This window comes from Schistocerca piceifrons, chromosome 11 (genome assembly GCF_021461385.2).
Source record: "Schistocerca piceifrons isolate TAMUIC-IGC-003096 chromosome 11, iqSchPice1.1, whole genome shotgun sequence".
NCBI lineage: Eukaryota > Metazoa > Arthropoda > Insecta > Orthoptera > Acrididae > Schistocerca > Schistocerca piceifrons.
The window spans coordinates 128,029,056-128,048,518 of NC_060148.1; the positions used below are offsets into that span (position 1 = coordinate 128,029,056).

General features: G+C 41.8%; 1 protein-coding gene across 1 annotated transcript in view; it reads left to right on the forward strand.

Annotated features, from left to right (window-relative positions):
- The first annotated feature begins 13,017 nt into the window (after nucleotides 1-13,017).
- The window catches only part of LOC124720299 (speckle-type POZ protein-like), a 126,570-nt gene continuing 120,124 nt past the window's right edge, over nucleotides 13,018-19,463 (forward strand). The window contains exon 1 of the mRNA XM_047245609.1: nucleotides 13,018-13,104. Within this exon, the coding sequence (XP_047101565.1) occupies nucleotides 13,071-13,104 (34 nt within the window). The 5' untranslated portion in view covers nucleotides 13,018-13,070. The remainder of the gene's footprint in view (nucleotides 13,105-19,463) is intronic.

The window sequence follows — 19,463 nt, forward strand, 5'->3', positions numbered from 1 at the left end:
ACGTTTTTCATATTAGGTGCATTGTTCTGCCAGGTACTCAATGTCAGCGACCTCAGTAATCATTAGACATCGTTAGAGAGCAGAATGGGGCTCTCTGCGGAAGTCACAGACTTCGAACGTGGTCAGATGGTTGGGTGTAGTTGCGTCATACGTCTGTACGGGAGATTTCCACACTCCTCAACATCCCTAGGTCCACTGTTACCGATGTGATAATGAAGTGGAGACGTACAGCACAAAAGCGTACAGGTCGACGTCGTCTGTAAAAAAAAAAAGAAAAAAAAAGCTCAAATAGCTCTGAGCACTATGGCACTTAACATCTGTGGTCATCAGTCCCCTAGAACTTAGAACTACCTAAACCTAACTAACCTAAGGACCTCACACAGATCCATGCCCGAGGCAGGATTCGAACCTGCGACCGTAGCAGCAGCGCGGCTCCGGACTGAAGCGCCTATAACCGCTCGGCCACAGCGGCCGGCCTCCTCTGTTATGTGACAGAGACGGCTAACAGTTGAAGAAGGTCGTAATGTGTAATAGGCAGACATCTATCCAGACCATCACACGGGAATTCCAAACTGCATCAGAATCCACTGCAGGTACTACGACAGTTAGGCGGGAGGTGAGAGAACTTGGATTTCATTATCGAGCGGCTGCTCATAAGTCAAACATCGCACCGGCAAATGCCAAACGACGAGTCGCTTGGCGTAAGGAGCGTAAACATTGGACGATTGAACAGTGGAAAGACGTTGTGTGGAGTGACGAATCACGGTACAAAAAAAATGTGGCGATACAATGGCAGGGTGTGGGTATGGCGAATGCCCGGTGAACGTCATCTGCCAGTGTGTGTAGTGCCGACAGTAAAATTCGGAGGCGGTGGTGTTATGGTGTGGTCGTGTTTTTCATGGAGTGGGCTTGCACCCCTTGTTATTTTATGTGGCACTATCACAGCTCAGACTTACATTGATGTTTTCAGCACCTTCTGGTTTCCCACTAATGAAGAGCAGTTTGGGGATGGCGATTGCATCTTTCAACAAGATCGAGCATCTGCTCATAATGCACGGCCTGTGGCGGAGTGGTTACACGACAATAACATTCCTGTAAAGGACTCGCCTGCACAGTCCTGACCTAAATCCTTTAGAACACCTTTGGGGTGTTTTGGAACGCCGACTTGGTGCAGTGCCTCACCGACCTACATCCATACTTCTCCTCAGTGCAGCAATCCGTGAAGAATGGGCTGCCATTCCCCAAGAAACCTTCCAGCACCTGATTGAACGTATCACGCGAGAATGGAAGCTGTCATCAGGGCTAAGGGTGCGCCAACACCATACTGAATTCCAGCATTATCGATGCAGGCCGCCACGGTCAGTCATTTTCAGCCAGGTGTCCGGATAGTTTTGATCACATAGTGCACATATCGAAATTTTTGGGAAAGTGAAAATAAGGTTCAGATTTACCTGCCGTCTCCTCTTGCACCAATAGAAAGAGACCATGTTGAAATATTGGAGAGTATGAAGTCAGTTTTCTCAAAATCTTCCAAACGTGAATCTTTACATTGTCGCCAAATCTATGCTATGCGACCACTTATTCTCGGAGACTCTGGCGAGTGTCAGACAGCAAAAAATAGATTTCTAAGGGCTAAATTATCCAAGCTCCTTTTCCTAAATTCTGTAATAAAATTCTTAAATTCAAAGAAATAAAAGCATAAAAATTTATTTTCCTTACAAGATCCATTATATTCAGTTTTATAATCTTACTTATATGGAGACAGCAGGCCCTCATCTAGGGTGGAGGTGGGGGTGGGGGGCAAACCGGGGTATCTGCCCCGGACAGCAATTTCAGGGGTCGTCAAATTCATATTCTTGAAGAAAAAAACCCTTGTTTCATGGAGCGCATAGCATCCAGCGCGCTTGATTTATCGATTCTTCATACGATTTTGAAATGCATCCCTGTTCGTTCTAGGACATTTTTGATCACATTCCAGGTTGATTTCTGAACGAATCATAAGTTGATTTTTGAATGCGTACATGATGTCTCTGCCAGGCCAATCCCCATCGCACCTACAAATAAAAAACTATCCCGCAGATAAAAGGGGACGGGGCTATATGAGCTAAGGCGAATAAACCAGAACTGTTGAATGTCAATCTCTGTTTGTATACGTGGTTCATTGGGTGTGCGAATGATAAGCGTTGTTATAATTATCAGCGAAATTCACAGGTTCAACTACCAGAGTGGAAACCAACGACTAACAGGAATAACAGGTAAGAAAGATTACATGTTATCTGCAGGGTGAAGAATGAAAATGAAATATTGAAAGAAAATTTTTACCAGATCGCTACACTACTACGGTCTAGTTGTACAGTCCCCGGTTAGCAGTCGTTTAATTCTATTCTCGGAATAGCGCGAAAAGCGCGTTGTACGAACATATAATAACGCCTAACCAAACGCGAGATAACTAAACCGATGTTTCTGGAAGTGTTAGTGCAGTTAAGAAGAGAAAAAGATTTGACAATGGCACGAATAGTTGCAGAATTAGTGACGACAAGATTGTGTGTTAGAACTAGGAAGGAGAAGATACGGGGACATCACACAAGTTATATGGAATAATATGACGATTCCAAATTTATATAAAAATTTCGTGCTGCTACTACTTTTAGATTTGATGCTTGAGAAACTGGAGCATAAGAGCGAAATATAAAACTATTTTCTAACATAAAACTTTTTGCTCGTGCCGGTCGGAGTGTCCGAGCGGTTCTAGGCGCTACAGTCTGCAACCGTGCGAGCGCTACGGTCGCAGGTTCGAATCCTGCCTCGGGCATGGATGTGTTTGATGTCCTTAGGTTAGTTAGGTTTAAGTAGTTCTAAGTTCTAGGGGACTGATGACCACAGCAGATAAGTCCCTTAGTGCTCAGAGCCATTTGAACCATTTTTTTTTTTCCTTGTAGTAAGCCTAATAGAGTTTGATATTGGTACTTCGAGCATTATATTCTGTCGAGTATTTACGTAAATCAGGCGAATAAAAATAAACATTTGTGCCAAAACAGTCTAGCTTATTCTGCATATGTAACACTTGCTGCAGTATTAGAAAGGCCTATTTGGTTTTATGAATGACAAAACAAACGTAATCAAATCGAGAAACCACACCAGTCTAGGGTACTACTGGTATTAACAGCTATTTCAGTATCAGGCAACGAACGACATTTTGATTTCTCACATAGCAAACCGTTTGACGAAATCTGACGAGGTAATGGATTCTTCCGCAGAAAGGAAAGCACGCTGCGTAAAGCTGTAGCAAGAAAAAAATGCTGGGACATAAGGATGTAGAAATGTGTACTATCTTGCTTGTCTCTTGTCTTTACTGCTTTTACGTTTGCCCGATTTAATTTTAAGTCGCACAAAACAGAAAGCTATTATCTAATAGCCAATAAAGAGTGCAAATTTTCTGAACAATTCTTACTCTCCCAGTCACAAACAATCCCATCCAGTATAATTGTGAGTTTTTCTTAAGGGGGGGGCGGATGGGATGTCACACCAGCCGAGAGGAAGGAGCAGGACGTTTTAATTTCCGCCGCGCGGGATTAGCCGAGCGGTCTCAGGCGCTGCAGTCATGGACTGTGCGGCTGGTCCCGGCGGAGGTTCGAGTCCTCCGTCGGGCATGGGTGTGTGTGCTTGTCCATAGGATAATTTAGGTTAAGTGGTGTGTAAGCTTAGGGACTGATGACCTCAGCAGTTAAGTCCCATAATATTTCACACACACAATTTTAATTTCCACTGTTCGGAATATACGTTTGATGGCTTCTACGAGGCCTGTTCAATAAAGAATTATCATAACTTTTTTTTATAACATATCTTTACTCATCCTCATAATTCCGATGGTAATTCTCAAAGTAGTCTGCCATGAATGCGATGCACTTGTCCCAGTGTTTCTGCCAGTCTTCAGATACATGCTGGAAACGATTTTTTCAGAGCTCATTCAAAATCGCCTCCACAGACTGCGCCATTGCTTCTGATGATTGACAATGCCCCCCACGAAGGCGTTTCTTTATTTTGTTGTTGTTGTTGTTTTGGTCTTCAGTCCTGAGACTGGTTTCATGCAACTCTCCAAGCTACTCTATCCTGTGCAAGCTGCTTCATCTCCCAGTACTTACTGCAACCTACATCCTTCTGAATCTGTTTAGTGTATTCATCTCTTGGTCTCCCTCTACGATTTTTACCCTCCACGCTGCCCTCCAATGCTAAATTTGTGATCCCTTGATGCCTCAGAACATGTCCTACCAACCGGTCCCTTCTTCTTGTCAAGTTGTGCCACAAGCTCCTCTTCTCCCCAATTCTATTCAATACCTCCTCATTAGTTATGTGATCTACCCATCTAATCTTCAGCATTCTTCTGTAGCACCACATTTCGAAAGCTTCTATTCTCTTCTTGTCCAAACTATTTATCGTCCACGTTTCACTTCCATACATGGCTGCACTCCATACAAATACTTTCACAAACGACTTCCTGACACTTAAATCTATACTCAATGTTAACAAATTTCTCTTCTTCAGGAACGCTTTCCTTGCCATTGCCAGTCTACATTTTATATCTTCTCTACTTCGAGCGACATCAGTTATTTTGCTCCCCAAATAGCAAAACTCCTTTACTACTTAATAAGTGTCTCATTTCCTAATCTAATTCCCTCAGCATCACCCGACTTAATTCGACTACATTCCATTATCCTCATTTTTCTTTTGTTGATGTTCATCTTATATCGTCCTTTCAAGACACTGTCCATTCCGTTCAACTGCTCTTCCAAGTCCATTGCTGTCTCTGACAGATTTACTATGTCATCGGCGAACCTCAAAGTTTTTATTTCTTCTCCATGGATTTTAATTCCTACTCCGAGTTTTTCTTCGTTTCCTTTACTGCTCGCTCAATATACAGATTGAATAACATCGGGGAGAGGCTACAACCCTGTCTCACTCCTTTCCCAACCACTGCTTCCCTTTCATGCCCCTCGACTCTTATAACTGCCATCTGGTTTCTGTACAAATTGTAAATAGCCTTTCGCTCCCTGTATTTTACCCCTGCCACCTTCAGAATTTGAAAGAGAGTATACAAGTCAACATTGTCAAAAGCTTTCTCTAAGCCTATAAATGCTAGAAACGTAGGTTTGCCTTTCCTTAATCTAGCTTCTAGGATAAGTCGTAGGGTCAGTATTGCCTCACGTGTTCCAACATTCCTACGGAATCCAAACTGGTCTTCCTCGACGTCGGCTTATACCAGTTTTTCCATTCGTCTGTAAAGAATTCGCGTTAGTATTTTACAGCCGTGACATATTAAACTGGTAGATCGGAAATTTTCACGTCTGTAAACACCTGCTTTCTTTGGGATTGGAATTACTATATTCTTCTTGAAGCCTGAAGGTTTTCGCCTGTCTCATACATCTTGCTCACCAGATGGTAGAGCTTTGTCAGGACTGGCTCTCCTAAGGCTGTTATTAGTTCTAATGGAATGTTGTCTACTCCCGGGGCCTTGTTTCGACTCAGCTCTTTCAGTGCTCTGTCAAACTCTTCACGCAGTATCGTATCTCCCATTTCATCTTCATCTACATCCTCTTCCATTTCCATAATATTGTCCTCAAGTTCATCGCCCTTGTATAGACCCTCTATATAGTCCTTCCACCTTCCTGCTTTCCCTTCTTTGCTTAGAACTGGGTTTCCATCTGAGCTCTTGATATTCATACAAGTGATTCTCTTTTCTCCAAAGGTCTCTTTAATTTTCCTGTAGGCAGTATCTATCTTACCCCTAGTGAGATAAGCCTCTACATCCTTACATTTGTCCTCTAGCCATCTCTGCTTAGCCATTTTGCGCTTCCTGTCGATCTCATTTTTGAGACGTTTCTATTCCTGTTTGCCTGCTTCACTTACTGCACTTTTATATTTTCTCCTTTCATCAATTAAATTCAATATTTCTTCCGTTACCCAAGGATTTCTACTAGCCCTCGTCTTTTTATCTACTTGATCCTCTGCTGCCTTCACTACTTCATCCCTCAAAGCTACCCATTCTTCTTCTAGAGAAATTATGACGAAAAAAAATTATGATCATTCTTTATTGAACAGCACTTTTAATACAAGACATACACGTTTGAATTCCACAGAGCGAAGTGACATGCTATAGAAGAATGGTGTGGGAAGAGGCGTGGCACATCACTTTGTCACACTTAAGACCAAATAACGTATCTTACATCTCCTCGAACATATATGTTTTATACATCAGACTCTTCAGAAAGATGTGAGCTACAGAATTAGCATATTTTTTAAAATTTTTGAGGTCCTATCTCAAACGCACGAGGGCGAGGGGTAGGGGAGTATCGCCACTACCAAGTTTTTGCTCCACTTCGGAAATATCGTAGACCCGGAGCTGGAAGATGTAATACCACAACCCCTTGGGCTCCTTTTTCCAGTCTCATCCCCAATCTCCCGAAGAGGGCATATGTGTTATATCAGTATGCTGGTTTGATTTTGTCTTTTTTGGTTACCTTGATTCGAATACACTGAAGATTTTCTTTTGCAGAAAATTAGTAGTTTGCATCGTTTAAGCTATTGTTTTGACATTGTTTACATTGTGCCTCACCAATATGCAGAATGAAGGGAACATGTTGGACTAAAAATTAATGCACCATCCCAATTTGTACATTATACAAACTTCAGACAGATGCTACGAATAATTTTGCACTTGTAGTTATGAAGTAACTAACGATTATAGTTTCTATATTTCTAGTCATCGGAAGATAGCTATTTTTATGTTTTCAAACTAAAAAAAACAAATTCTAAGTAGGCTGTTTAGGTTTTATGTTGGTACCGCCACGTAGCGCTCTATATGAAAATCACTGACTGTGCTGTGTGAAGTCTGTGGCTGGTTTGCATTTTTGGAATATTTGCTATTGTTGTGTTGGGCATTTGGATGTGAACAGCGCGCAGCGTTGCGCAGTTGGAGGTGAGCCGCCAGCAGTGGTGGATGTGGGGAGAGAGATGGCAGAGTTTTGAGAGCGGATGATCTGGACGTGTGTCCATCAGACAGAGTAAATTTGTAATACTGTGTATCATGAACTGATATATATATATATATATATATATATATATATATATATATATATATATATATATATATATATATAATAGAGGGAAACATTCCACGTGGGAAAAATATATCTAAAAAGAAAGATGATGAAACTTACCAAACAAAAGCGCTGGCAGGTCGATAGACACACAAACAAACACAAACATACACACAAAATTCTAGCTTTCGCAACCAATGGTTGCCTCGTCAGGAAAGAGGGAAGGAGAAGGAAAGACAAAAGGATATGGGTTTTAAGGGAGTGGGTAAGGAGTCATTCCAATCCCGGGAGCGGAAAGACTTACCTTAGGGGGAAAAAAGGACAGGTATACACTCGCACACACACACATATCCATCCACACATACACAGACACAAGCAGACATTTTTGCTTGTCTGCTTGTGTCTGTATGTGTGGATGGATATGTGTGTGTGTGTGCGAGTGTATACCTGTCCTTTTTTCCCCCTAAGGTAAGTCTTTCCGCTCCCGGGATTGGAATGACTCCTTACCCTCTCCCTTAAAACCCATATCCTTTTGTCTTTCCTTCTCCTTCCCTCTTTCCTGACGAGGCAACCATTGGTTGCGAAAGCTAGAATTTTGTGTGTATGTTTGTGTTTGTTTGTGTGTCTATCGACCTGCCAGCGCTTTTGTTTGGTAAGTTTCATCATCTTTCTCTTTAGATATATATATATATATATATATGATGACTTTTGAACATTATTAAGGTAAATACATTGTTTCTTCTCTATCAAAATCTTTCATTTGCTAACTATGCCTATCAGTAGTTAGTGCCTTCAGTAGTTAGAATCCTTTATTTAGATGGCAGTATTGGCGCTCTCTGTACTGCATTATTTAGATGGCAGTATTGGCGCTCTCTGTACTGCAGTAGGTCGGGGAACGAAGATTTTTGTGAGGTAAGTGATTCGTGAAAGGTATAGTTAAATGTTAGTCAGGGCCATTCTTTTGTAGGGATTATTGAAAGTCAGATGCGTTGCGCTAAAAATATTGTGTGTCGGTTTAGTGTTGATCAGAATAAGTAAAGAGCGAAATATCTGAGTACGTTCAGTTCTGCTCAGCTATTTGAAAATCGAATGACGTAAGAGGTTTATCAGCACTGTAATTCATCAATTTTTCTAAGGGCATGTTTAAGTATCCATAATAGAAATATTACATGATAATATTTCAGTCAGAATCAAGCATACTCATATTTTAATTGGTGTTAGTTAATGGAATTGTAATTACATCTATATAGAAATGTAAAATTTTATTCACACACAGTTTAATTAATTAAATCTAGGCGTTTCATTCAATAAAACTAATCCCTCTGGTCACCTGAAAATGATAGGGTGATTATCTTTTAAGTAGTTAAAATATTTTATACAAATTAACGAAATACATCGTTGTAATGATAAAACATGTAATTAGTAGTCTTAATAGAAACAGATTCTTTCCTGTCTGTGTATGGTATTATTCAATGTTATTTCATGTAAATTTCTATGTAATTTGGGAAGGTGTATGTAAAAGTTTTAATTGTTAATCCTAAAAAATTAATCAGTAACTATGTCAGTAATTGTTTAAAAGTAAATAAATAGAGGCGATTTGTCCGCCGCCAGATCTCAGTTGGAGTTCAGTTTGAAGTCAGTCATGAGACAGTGTTAAGTCAGTTTTACACGTCGTTCACCTCCAAACATCTAGCGAGCGAAATAAAAGTTTGTGAACACAAATTCCTGGGCCTTATTTCTACCATTGCATGATTCCTGAGTGCCGATGCAGTAACATCAAGATGAACCTACGGCAGCATTGAGAAGCACCACCACACAAGATACGTATTATTTATTTGGTGGAGGATAACCGTAATATGACGTGGTATTCAGTTTTCGTGTGTTAAGCAATGATACACTTCCCAAACGACACCACACAAAAATCATTTGTCGCCATGATATATTACAAAGACAGTTACTCATCTTAAAGCTTTAAATATGGCTGCGTTGTCAGCGATCGTTACAAGGTAAAATTAAAACAATTGCAGCCCTCGGTCGCGAAAATGAAGTCTTTTTGACTAGGTTTCGGCCGTTTCTAAGATTCCCTTCATCAGAAATGGAACATTTAGAACTGGCATGTCACGCATATACACTACTGGCCATTAAAATTGCTACACCAAGAAGAAATGCAGATGATAAAGGGAAATTCATTGGAAACTGACATGTGATTACATTTTCACGCAATTTGGGTGCATAGATCCTGAGAAATCAGTACCCAGAACAACCACCTCTGGCCGTAATAACGGCCTTGATATGCCTTGGCATTGAGTCAAACAGAGCTTGGATGGCGTGTACAGGTACAGCTGCCCGTGCAGCTTCAACACAATACCACAGTTAATCAAGAGTAGTGACTGGCGTATTGTGACGAGTCAGTTACTCGGCCAGATGTTATCAGTTGGTTAGAGATCTGGAGAATGTTCTGGCCAGGGCAGCAGTCGAACATTTTCTGTATCCAGAAAGGCCCGCACAGTTTCTTCTTTAGATCTATATATTAAGAGGCCCCACTTTTATTACATATTCGTGTATTATGTAAAGAAATATGAATGTTTTAGTTGAACCACTTTTCTTGCTTTGTGATAGATAGCGCTGTAATAGTCACAAACGTATAACTACGTGGTGTCACGTAACATTCCGCCAGCGCGGACGGTATTTGCTTCGTGATATGGACCGTTTACCAATAGCGGAAAAGGTCGATATAGTGTTGATGTATGGCTATTGTGATCAAAATGACCAATGGGCGTGTGCTATGTATGCTGCTCGGTATGCTGGACAACATCATCCAAGTGTCCGGACCGTTCGCCGGATAGTTACGTTATTTAAGGAAACAGGAAGTGTTCAGCCACATGTGAAACGTCAACCACGACCTGCAACAAATGATGATGCCCAAGCAGGTGTTTAAGCTGCTGTCGCGGCTAATCCGCACATTAGTAGCAGACAAATTGAGCGACAATCGGGAATCTAAAAAACGTCGGTGTTGACAACGCTACATAACATCGATTGCACCTGTACCATATTTCTGTGCACCAGGAATTGCATGACGACGACTTTGAACGTCGTGTACAGTTCTGCCACTGGGCAGAAGAGAAATTATAGGACGATGACAGTCTTTTTGCACGCGTTCTATTTAGCGACGAAGCGAAGACTTTGATGTTCGCCAATGACATTGTAATTCCGTCAGAGACAGCAAAGGAATTGGAAGAGCAGCTGAACGGAATGGACAGTGTCTCGAAAGGACATAAGATGAACATCAACAGAACCAACACGAGGATAGTGAAATGTAGTCGAATTAATCGGGTGATGCTGAGGGAATTAGATTAGGAAATAAGACACTTACAGCAGTAAAGGAGTTTTGGTATTTGGGGAGCAAAATAACTGATGATGGTCGAAGTAGAGAGGATATAAAATGTAGACTGGCAATGGCAGGGAAAGCGTTTCTGAAGAAGAGAAATTTGTTAACATCGAGTATAGATTTAAGTGTCAGGAAGTCGTTTCTGAAAAGTATTTGTATGGAGTGCAGCCATGTATGGAAGTGAAACTTGGACGATAAGTAGTTTGGACAAGAAGAGAATAGAAGCTTTCGAATTGTGGTGATACAGAAGGATGCTGAAGATTAGATGGGTAGATCACATAACTAATGAGGAAGTATTGAATAGAATTGGGGAGAAGAGGAGTTTGTGGCACAGCTTGACTAGAAGAAGGGACCGGTTGGTAGGACTTGTTCTGAGGCATCAAGGGATCACCAATTTTGCGTTGGAGGGCAGCGTGGAGGGTAAAAATCGTAGAGGGAGACCAAGAGATGAATACACTAAGCAGATTCAGAAGGATGTAGGTTGCAGTAGGTACTGGGAAATGAAGAAGCTTGCACAGGATAGAGTAGCATGGAGAGCTGCAACAAACCAGTCTCGGGACTGAAGACCAGAACAACAACAACATTTCATAACAGGTGGATTGGTCGTCGAAGCACCATACGGTGGCCCGCTCGTTCACCGGATCTGACGTCCCCGGATTTCTTTCTGTGGGGAACGTTGAAGGATATTTGCTATCGTGATCCACCGACAACGCCTGACAACATGCGTCAGCGCATTGTCAATGCCTGTGCGAACATAACGGAAGGCGAACTACTCGCTGTTGAGAGGAATGTCGTTACACGTATTGCCAAATGCATTGTGGTTGACGGACATCATTTTCAGCATTTGTTGCATTAATGTGGTATTTACAGGTAATTGCGCTGTAACAGCATGCGTTCTCAGAAATGATAAGTTCACAAAGGTACATGTATCACATTGGAACAACCGAAATAAAACGTTCAAACGTGCCTACGTTCTGTATTTTAATTTAAAAAATTTACCTCTTGCCAATTGTTCGTCTGAAATTGTGAGCCATATGTTTGTAACTATCACAGCGCCATCTATCACAAAGGGAAAGAAGTGGTCCAACTAAAACGTTCATATATTTACGTACTACACGAATATGTAATAAAAAATAGGGGATGATATGCGTTTGACCTACGGCAGCACCATCTAGCGGGCCAACCATTGCGCCATCTGGTTTCCCCCTTCAAGCTAGACGAGTTTCGTTCTTTGTAGTTTTTTCGTCTGACGCTTATTTCGTGAGATATTTGGCCCAGTCACGATCAATGGACCACCCTGTATATGGGTAGATATGTGAAGTAGTACCTTTGTCTTCTACAATGTCTCTGATCTCACAACTTACGATCTTTTATTATGCTACTTAAAAATAAAATTATTTCAGCCTGCTTTTTCTAATATTTATAAAACATATAGAAACATCGTAAGCCGGCTGGTGTGGCCGAGCGGTTCTAGGCGCTACAGTCTGGAACCGCGCGACCGCTACGGTCACAGGTTCGAATCCTGCCTCGGGCATGGATGTGTGTGATGTCCTTAGGTTAGTTAGGTTTAAGTAGTTCTAAGTTCTAGGGGACTGATGACCACAGATGTTAAGTCCCATAGTGCTCAGAGCCATTTGAACCATTTTTGCACCTACATTACCTGCGTTCGGGTTGGATCCGACCCCACCTTACTGTTTACGCCACACTTATTAGTTTCTTTTGTGGGGAGGATTCAACCCCATATTGATGTTTATCTTACATCTTAGTTTTGTTTTCTCTTCTACTATCTTACTAAAATGGCGAATCAGCTCCTTAGAACTCCTGAGGAGATATACGAGTTTCTCCGACAGGAGGCTGAGTCAGAGGATGACGACAATATCGATGCAGAAAACTGTTCTGAAACCACCTATTACATTATGTGTACAAAGACATTTATTATGGAGAACTTTATATTTCGAAACTGCTGACACACTAATTATTTTCTACAAGTAGTAAGAGATGTTCCTCATTTAGTTCCTATCTGTAGAATTTCTAAAGCACTCAAGTTTCTAGTTGATGACTGAATCTATTGATTTTTACTATGTTTTCAATAATATTATAGAGAATATTTCTATTAAGGTATTTTTTTGTAATCAAATTTCTATTTTTTCCAAAGTACTTTATGTTCTTATTTATTGACTATAAAAATAAAAAAAACTTGTTATAACAAGTATTATATGTGTTTAATTGATAATAAAACTTTTTCCCATTATTCAGTTTTTATTTCTCCCCGAAAAATTTGGAGGGGGGGGGGGTCTGATCCAACCCCACCTTACCGTTTATGTCAGGAAACTTCACCTTACCCTTAGAGGGTTAACATCGATGCTTTTCTGTGTCAACATCGATGTCCCTATAGCGCTGTTGCCACCCTATATAGAACACGTGTGTGCACGTAGCAGAAAGTGTAAGATGGGTGAGCTGACAACGCAGCGGTATGTGACGTCAGACGTAACGCCGTTGTCTCGGCCGGCAGCTATCGTAGTTTACGTCTAGCCAGGCTCCTCTGCAGCGCCAGTTGCTAGCGAGGGGGGCAGCTGTGAGGTGGAATCATGTGTGCGACGCCAGGTCAGCACAAGGCGAGAGGTGAGTGCGCTGCAACATAACAGTATTTGTGGGGTCGTTTCTCCCTGTCTGTCGGTGCCTGCTACTGCTATTCTTTCATGTCTTGTTTGTTTCTATCTTGGGTTGGCAGCTAGTTTGCACGGTGGATATTTGTTTCGTAGGTAAAAAGACGTCTACTCTTGGTGCCATGTGTTTTTATATTTCCCAGACGCGTTTCGCCATTTACTTAAAGGCTGCTTCAGTGGGATCTAGAATGATAGTTTCGTTTTGATATGTCATGTAAACATTGTCATTATAAAACAATTAGCGTCTCGTTTTTTGTGTAAATAAGTGTACTTACAGTTCTTCACGTTTTTCGTTGGGATCTGTGTTTCCTTTCGTCTGGTCACATGCTGGAGGCCCCACTGTAACTTCACTTACGCAGCGTAAGCACGTTTATAGTCAACTTTCAACATGTGACCAGAGGAGAGAAACGCAGATGCCAACCAAAAAACGCGAAGAACTGTAAGTAACCATACATATGTTTTTGGATGGGGTCCGCCTTTAGTGAAACATAATTTTGTTTCTTGTCCTAAACATGATTAACTGCAGGTGCAGCATCATCAGTGGTTTTTTTTTTATTTTATGGCTGTTAAACATAAATGTTCTTTACTGTTTATATTCATGTAAATATTAGTTTTTAAATCGTAATTACAGGTTTTTGAAGAGCATATAAAATTATGTATTCATACCTTCTTACCACATGGTACCCTCAAAAATTTGTAATTACGATCTAAAAACTAATATTTACATGTATATAAACAGTAAAAAACATTCCTTGCGTTTAACACCATAAAATAAAAAAAAGACACTGATGATGCTGCAACTGCAGTGAAAAATGTTTGGGACAAAAAACAAAATTGTGTTTTACTAAAGGCGGACCCCCATCCAAAAACACATGTATCGTTAAAGCAAACACAGTCAAAAGAGCTTCAACCTCAAGATGATTATCTAAGTAACCACTTATTCACGTAAAAAAACGAGACGTGAACTGTTTTATACTCTACAAATATCTCACATCAAAACAAAAGTATTACTGGAAATCCAACTGATGATACCTTAAAGTTAAAAGCGAAATGCGCCTGTGAGAAATGAAATACATTGCAGCAAGAAAAAGTTTTTTTTTCCCCATGAAACAAATATTTCTGTGCTTGCAGCGGATGATGGCCACACAAACTAACTTGTTATTAAAGTGGATTTTGTGCTATCGTCATTTGGACTTGTAGCTTATTACAGGAAGATGGCTTTATACTTAACTGCCGTTGCAGCTATTGCATAAAGTTGCATGGCTGCTAGTTTACATAGATACAAAATTCCGGGTACACCGACGAGTTTACACACGTCATGTGTTTTTGGAAAATACAGAGATATATGTGTGTGGACAAATGTACAATGTTTGCTTACAATATAAGGGTGGTATTTGTTGATTTATGGTAGTGGTTTTAACTTAAGACATACAACCCACACCTCCCGAAAGATTTTAACTTACGATCTAATGGTGGACGTGTTGCATTAATCTATGTATAACCTGAAGGTTATTCCTTACATCCCAAAGGTGGAGTATTATTTATGTTTGCGGACTAGTGCGCACAGGTCGCATGTTCTAAGAGAAACGCAGTGGTTTTATGTTTTCAGACAAGTCTGCAATGTATTCTTACAAACAAAGGGTGGAATGTATTCATTTTACGATGCTTACTTACAAAATAAGCGTGCAATTTATTCATTTATGGTAGTGGTCTTAACCTAAGACGAATTATCCAGACCTCGCATGCCTCGTGGTTTCCATCCTGGGGAAGGTCGCAAACTAACGTAGACCCCAGGCTGAACTACAGATCATTCTCAGCAGCACTAAGATTTCAGAAGGGGGGGGGGGGGGGCAATATCGCAGTCTAGACAAACGTAAACATACTGTGTCTTCTTTGCGTTTCATAATCAACTACTAAATAACATCAAAAGCTAACTGCAAGATAAAAATCTAGAGGTAATGTGTTTACCCCTCCCCTCCCCCCCCGCGTATATTTGATGCATACTTAATGTTTTTCGTATTTCCATTTCAAAACTTCGAATGCTTAATGTTCTGTCTGCTCAAACCGTGGCATTTTTGACTTCGCGTAACGGAACAGTGATGTTTCAATGACGTCATGCATCTTGTGCTGTGATTGGCTGACATGAGCAACCCGAGCAACAGCCATGGACATTTACACGCCGCTTTTGTCGTATTTATACTACTGTGTTACTAAAATACGCATTTTAAGTGATATAGCGCACACAACCATTCAGCTGCATTGTGCATTGCACTGTTAAAACTGCGTGTATCTCCTTGCCTGGATTTGCAGATCTGTTCTTGATTCTTGTTTACATTGGCTCTGGGCTCACTAGGTTCCATCACCTTCATCTTAACCGCATGTTCCAAAAGTTCGTGTGATAAATTGCACGCTGCATTCACATTGTGTTGTTTTGCAGCCTGTGGTATCCTCCTGTTATTCGCAAGAACGTAACTCACTCAACCCATGCATAACAGTCATTTTACTAAGATTTGAAGCTCGTTTTGATCTTCTTCCATGTTTGCGATTTAAAAGTGGGTTGTTTTGAAAATCAGCCTTATGCAACACAATTGTGATGTACTGCACTCACAAAAGGAACTTGCTAATCAGGCACGTTACCTGCAGTCGGAAAGCAAGGAAACTAAAGTAACGGGACATAATTCGCTCACGGGATGTATTCTCGTCGTTTTTGCTGTAATCATTTGAGAAACTATTGCTAGGCTTTGATACTTACTCAGTGTGATCAAAAGTATCCGGACACCCCCATAAAACATACGTTTTTCATATTAGGTGGATTGTAGTGCCACCTACTGCCAGTTACTCCATATCAGCGACCTCAGTAGACATTAGACATCGTGAGAGAGCAGAATGGGGCGCTCCGCCGAACTCACGGACTTTGAACGTGGCCAGATGATTGGGTGTCACTTGTGTCATAAGTCTGCACGCGAGATTTCCACACTCCTAAACATCCCTAGGTCCACTGTTTCCAATATGATAGTGAAGTTGAAATGTGAAGGGACACGTACAGCACAAGAGTACAGGCCGACCTCGTCTGTTGACTGACAAGAGATCGCCGACAGTTGCAGAGAGACGTATGTGTAACAGGCAGACATCCATCCAGAGCATCACACAGGAATTCCAAACTCCATCAGGATCCACTGCAAGTACTATGACAGTTAGGCGGGAGGTGAGAAAACTTGGATTTCACGGTCGAGCGGCTGCTCATAAACCATACACTACGCCGGTGACACTATCACAGCACAGACCTACATTGATGTTTTAAGCACCTTCTTGCTTCCCACTGTTAAAGAGCAATTCGGGGGTGGCTTGCATCTTTCAACACGATCGAGCACCTGTTCATAATGCACGGCCTGTGGTGAAGTGGTTACACAACAATAACATCCCTGTAATTGAGTGGCCTGCAAGGTCCTGACCTGAATCCTATAGAACCTTTGGGATGTTAAGGAACGCCGACTTAGTGCCATGCCTTACCGACGGACATCAATACCTCTCCTCAGTGCAGCACGCAGTGAAGGATGGGCTGCCATCCCCCAAGAAACCATCCAGCACCTGGTTGAATGTATGCCTGCGAGGATGGAAGCTGTCATCGAGGCTAAGGGTGGGCCAACACCACACTGAATTCCAGCATTACCGATGGAGGGCACCCGCCACGAACTTTGTAAATAATTTTCAGCCAGGTGGATACTTTTTGTCACATAGTGTAAGCATTCTCTTGTTGTAAAAGGTAAACTTTCAAGGCAGGAATTGTCACAATTAATAACAACGATGAGTTCCTTGAGCAGACAGATGGTGGCGCTATGGGGAGCCCCTTAAGCCCGGTTATAGCGAAATTCTTTATGGAAAAATTCGAGTCAGACATTGGAAACTATGACCAAGAAACCGAATTTTTTATTCCGTTTGGCGTGGATGGTACGTTTTTGTGGCAGTACGGCAGGGAGGAAATGGATCGTTTTCACAAACATCCGAACGGGAACAATCCGAAGATTCAGTTCACCAAGGAGAATGAGAAAGGCGGGAGATTAAATTTCCTTGATGTGCTAGTTTTCGAGAAAGAATATGATAGCTTCGGACACACGGTTTACCGAAAACCCACGCACTTAGACCGTTTCCTACACCGAGATTCAAACCACCACCCAGAACAAAAGCGAGGCATCGTAAAGATGTTGGCGGATAGAGCAAGGAAAATAGCGATTCAGAGCTGCTTGACACAAATTAAGGCCTCACCAATGCATTGCTCAAGAATGGTTATTTGTTCGCTGAGGTGAAAAGAGCGTTAAGACCACAATGTAGAAATCATAATGACGCTCAAGCACCGGTGATATCGAAAGTACTCCTGCTCTTCATTAAGGACGTGACTGACTGCATAGGAAAAATCTTGAGAAAGCGGAACATCGTGGTAATTTACACACACATGTGGGAGATACAAGATCGGGTGAAGTCGGCCAAGGATGCTCGCCAACCGCTAGAAAAAGCTGGAATTTATAGGATTCCATGTAGTTGTGGGGAGGTGCACGTGGGTACTACAAAAATACGAGGGTATTTCGGAAAGTAAAGATACACCGTACGCCAGAGGAACAGAAGAGTTTTGGCGAGCAAGTTGGCAACACTGGTGTTAACCTTGAACCTTTAGCTTTCTCCTCGCGGTCGTTCGGCAGTTGAACGTTGCTTCTGGTTGGAGTAGGTCTTGTTTAAAATGGCTACGCCGGTTCAGAATCCCGCCAAATGCGAAGTGCGCTCCGTCATACGTTTTATTCATGCAAAAGGTCAGCGACCGGCGGATACTCACAAAGAAATTTTCTGTTTATGGGAACATTACGAATCGACAAAATGTGACGAAATGGTGTCGTCATTTCTCTGAAGGTAGGACCGATGTTGGTGACGAACAAAAAAGAGGTCGGATATCTGTGATCTCTGATGGAAGCAGTTCGTGCAAATAGACGTCTCAAATTCAAAGAATTGCATCAGATCATACCGGACGTGTCAATGACAACTCTTTATGAAGTTATGACTGTCGAGTTAGGGTACAGGAAATTGTGTCCGCGCTGGGTTCCAAAACGGTTAACAGAAGAACACAAAAAGAAAAGGATGGGCTTTGCACTGGACTTCCTCACACGCTATGCTGAAGCAGGTGATGAGTTCCTTGATCACATTGTGAGAGGTGACGAGACGTGGGTTTATCACCATACACCTGAATCCAAGCAACAATCAATGCAATGGCGCGATTCGAATTGACCAAAAACCAAGAAATGCAAAACGTAGATTTCAGCGAAGAAAATCGTGGCTTCTGTTTTTCGGGACAGACAAGGCATTCTTCTGTTGGAATTTATCCCTCCTGGAAAGACAATTAATGCTGCTGCATATTGCCAGACTTTGAAACGTCTTCGAAGGGCAATTCAAAACAAACGCAGGGGAATGCTGACAAGTGTAGTCCCCTTGCTTCATGACAGTGCTCGGTCTCACACAGCGCTCGTAACCAAAGCACTACTCAAACAATTCAAACAGGACGCATTGGACCATCCACCATACTGCCCGGACCTTGCGCCCACCGACTTCCGTGTCTTCCGTTACCAGAAGTCACATCTTGGTGGAAAATCATTCCACGACAATGAAGAGATCAAAGGTGAAGTTCAAATGTGGTTCCGACAACAGGCGGCAACCTTCTGTGACTGTGTGATACACAAGCTTGTACACCGACTTAGCAAATGTTTGGATAACGGGGGCGGTTATGTCGAAAAATAACAAATAATCCAGTTAATAACATGTAACTGATGTTTTCTAAATAAATGTTCTATTTGAGGACTGCGAGACATTGTATCTTTACTTTTCGAAATGCTCTCGTAACTGTTAAAAAAGGACTGGAAGAACACAAGGGAAATTGCAGAAGAGGAGAGAATGACGTATCAGCTGTTGTGGAACGTGCTTTACAGCCCGGAGATCACCACGTTCATTTCGACAGGACTGCCACCCACAAGCGAACATCACGGAAGGCTATACAGAGAGGCCATAGAGATTGTGAAACACCCCACGAGGCGCGCGACCTCTATGGTCGCAGGTTCGAATCCTGCCTCGGGCATGGATGTGTGTGATGTCCTTAGCTTAGTTAGGTTCAATTAGTTCTAAGTTCTAGGGGACTGATGACCTCAGATGTTAAGTCCCATAGTGCTCAGAGCCATTTGGACCATTTGAACCACCGCGATGTCGCCAAACACGTATGCGACCATCATGATGCTGTAAACAGATCCTGGATTCATCTAAAAAAAAATGTCGTTTTTCCAT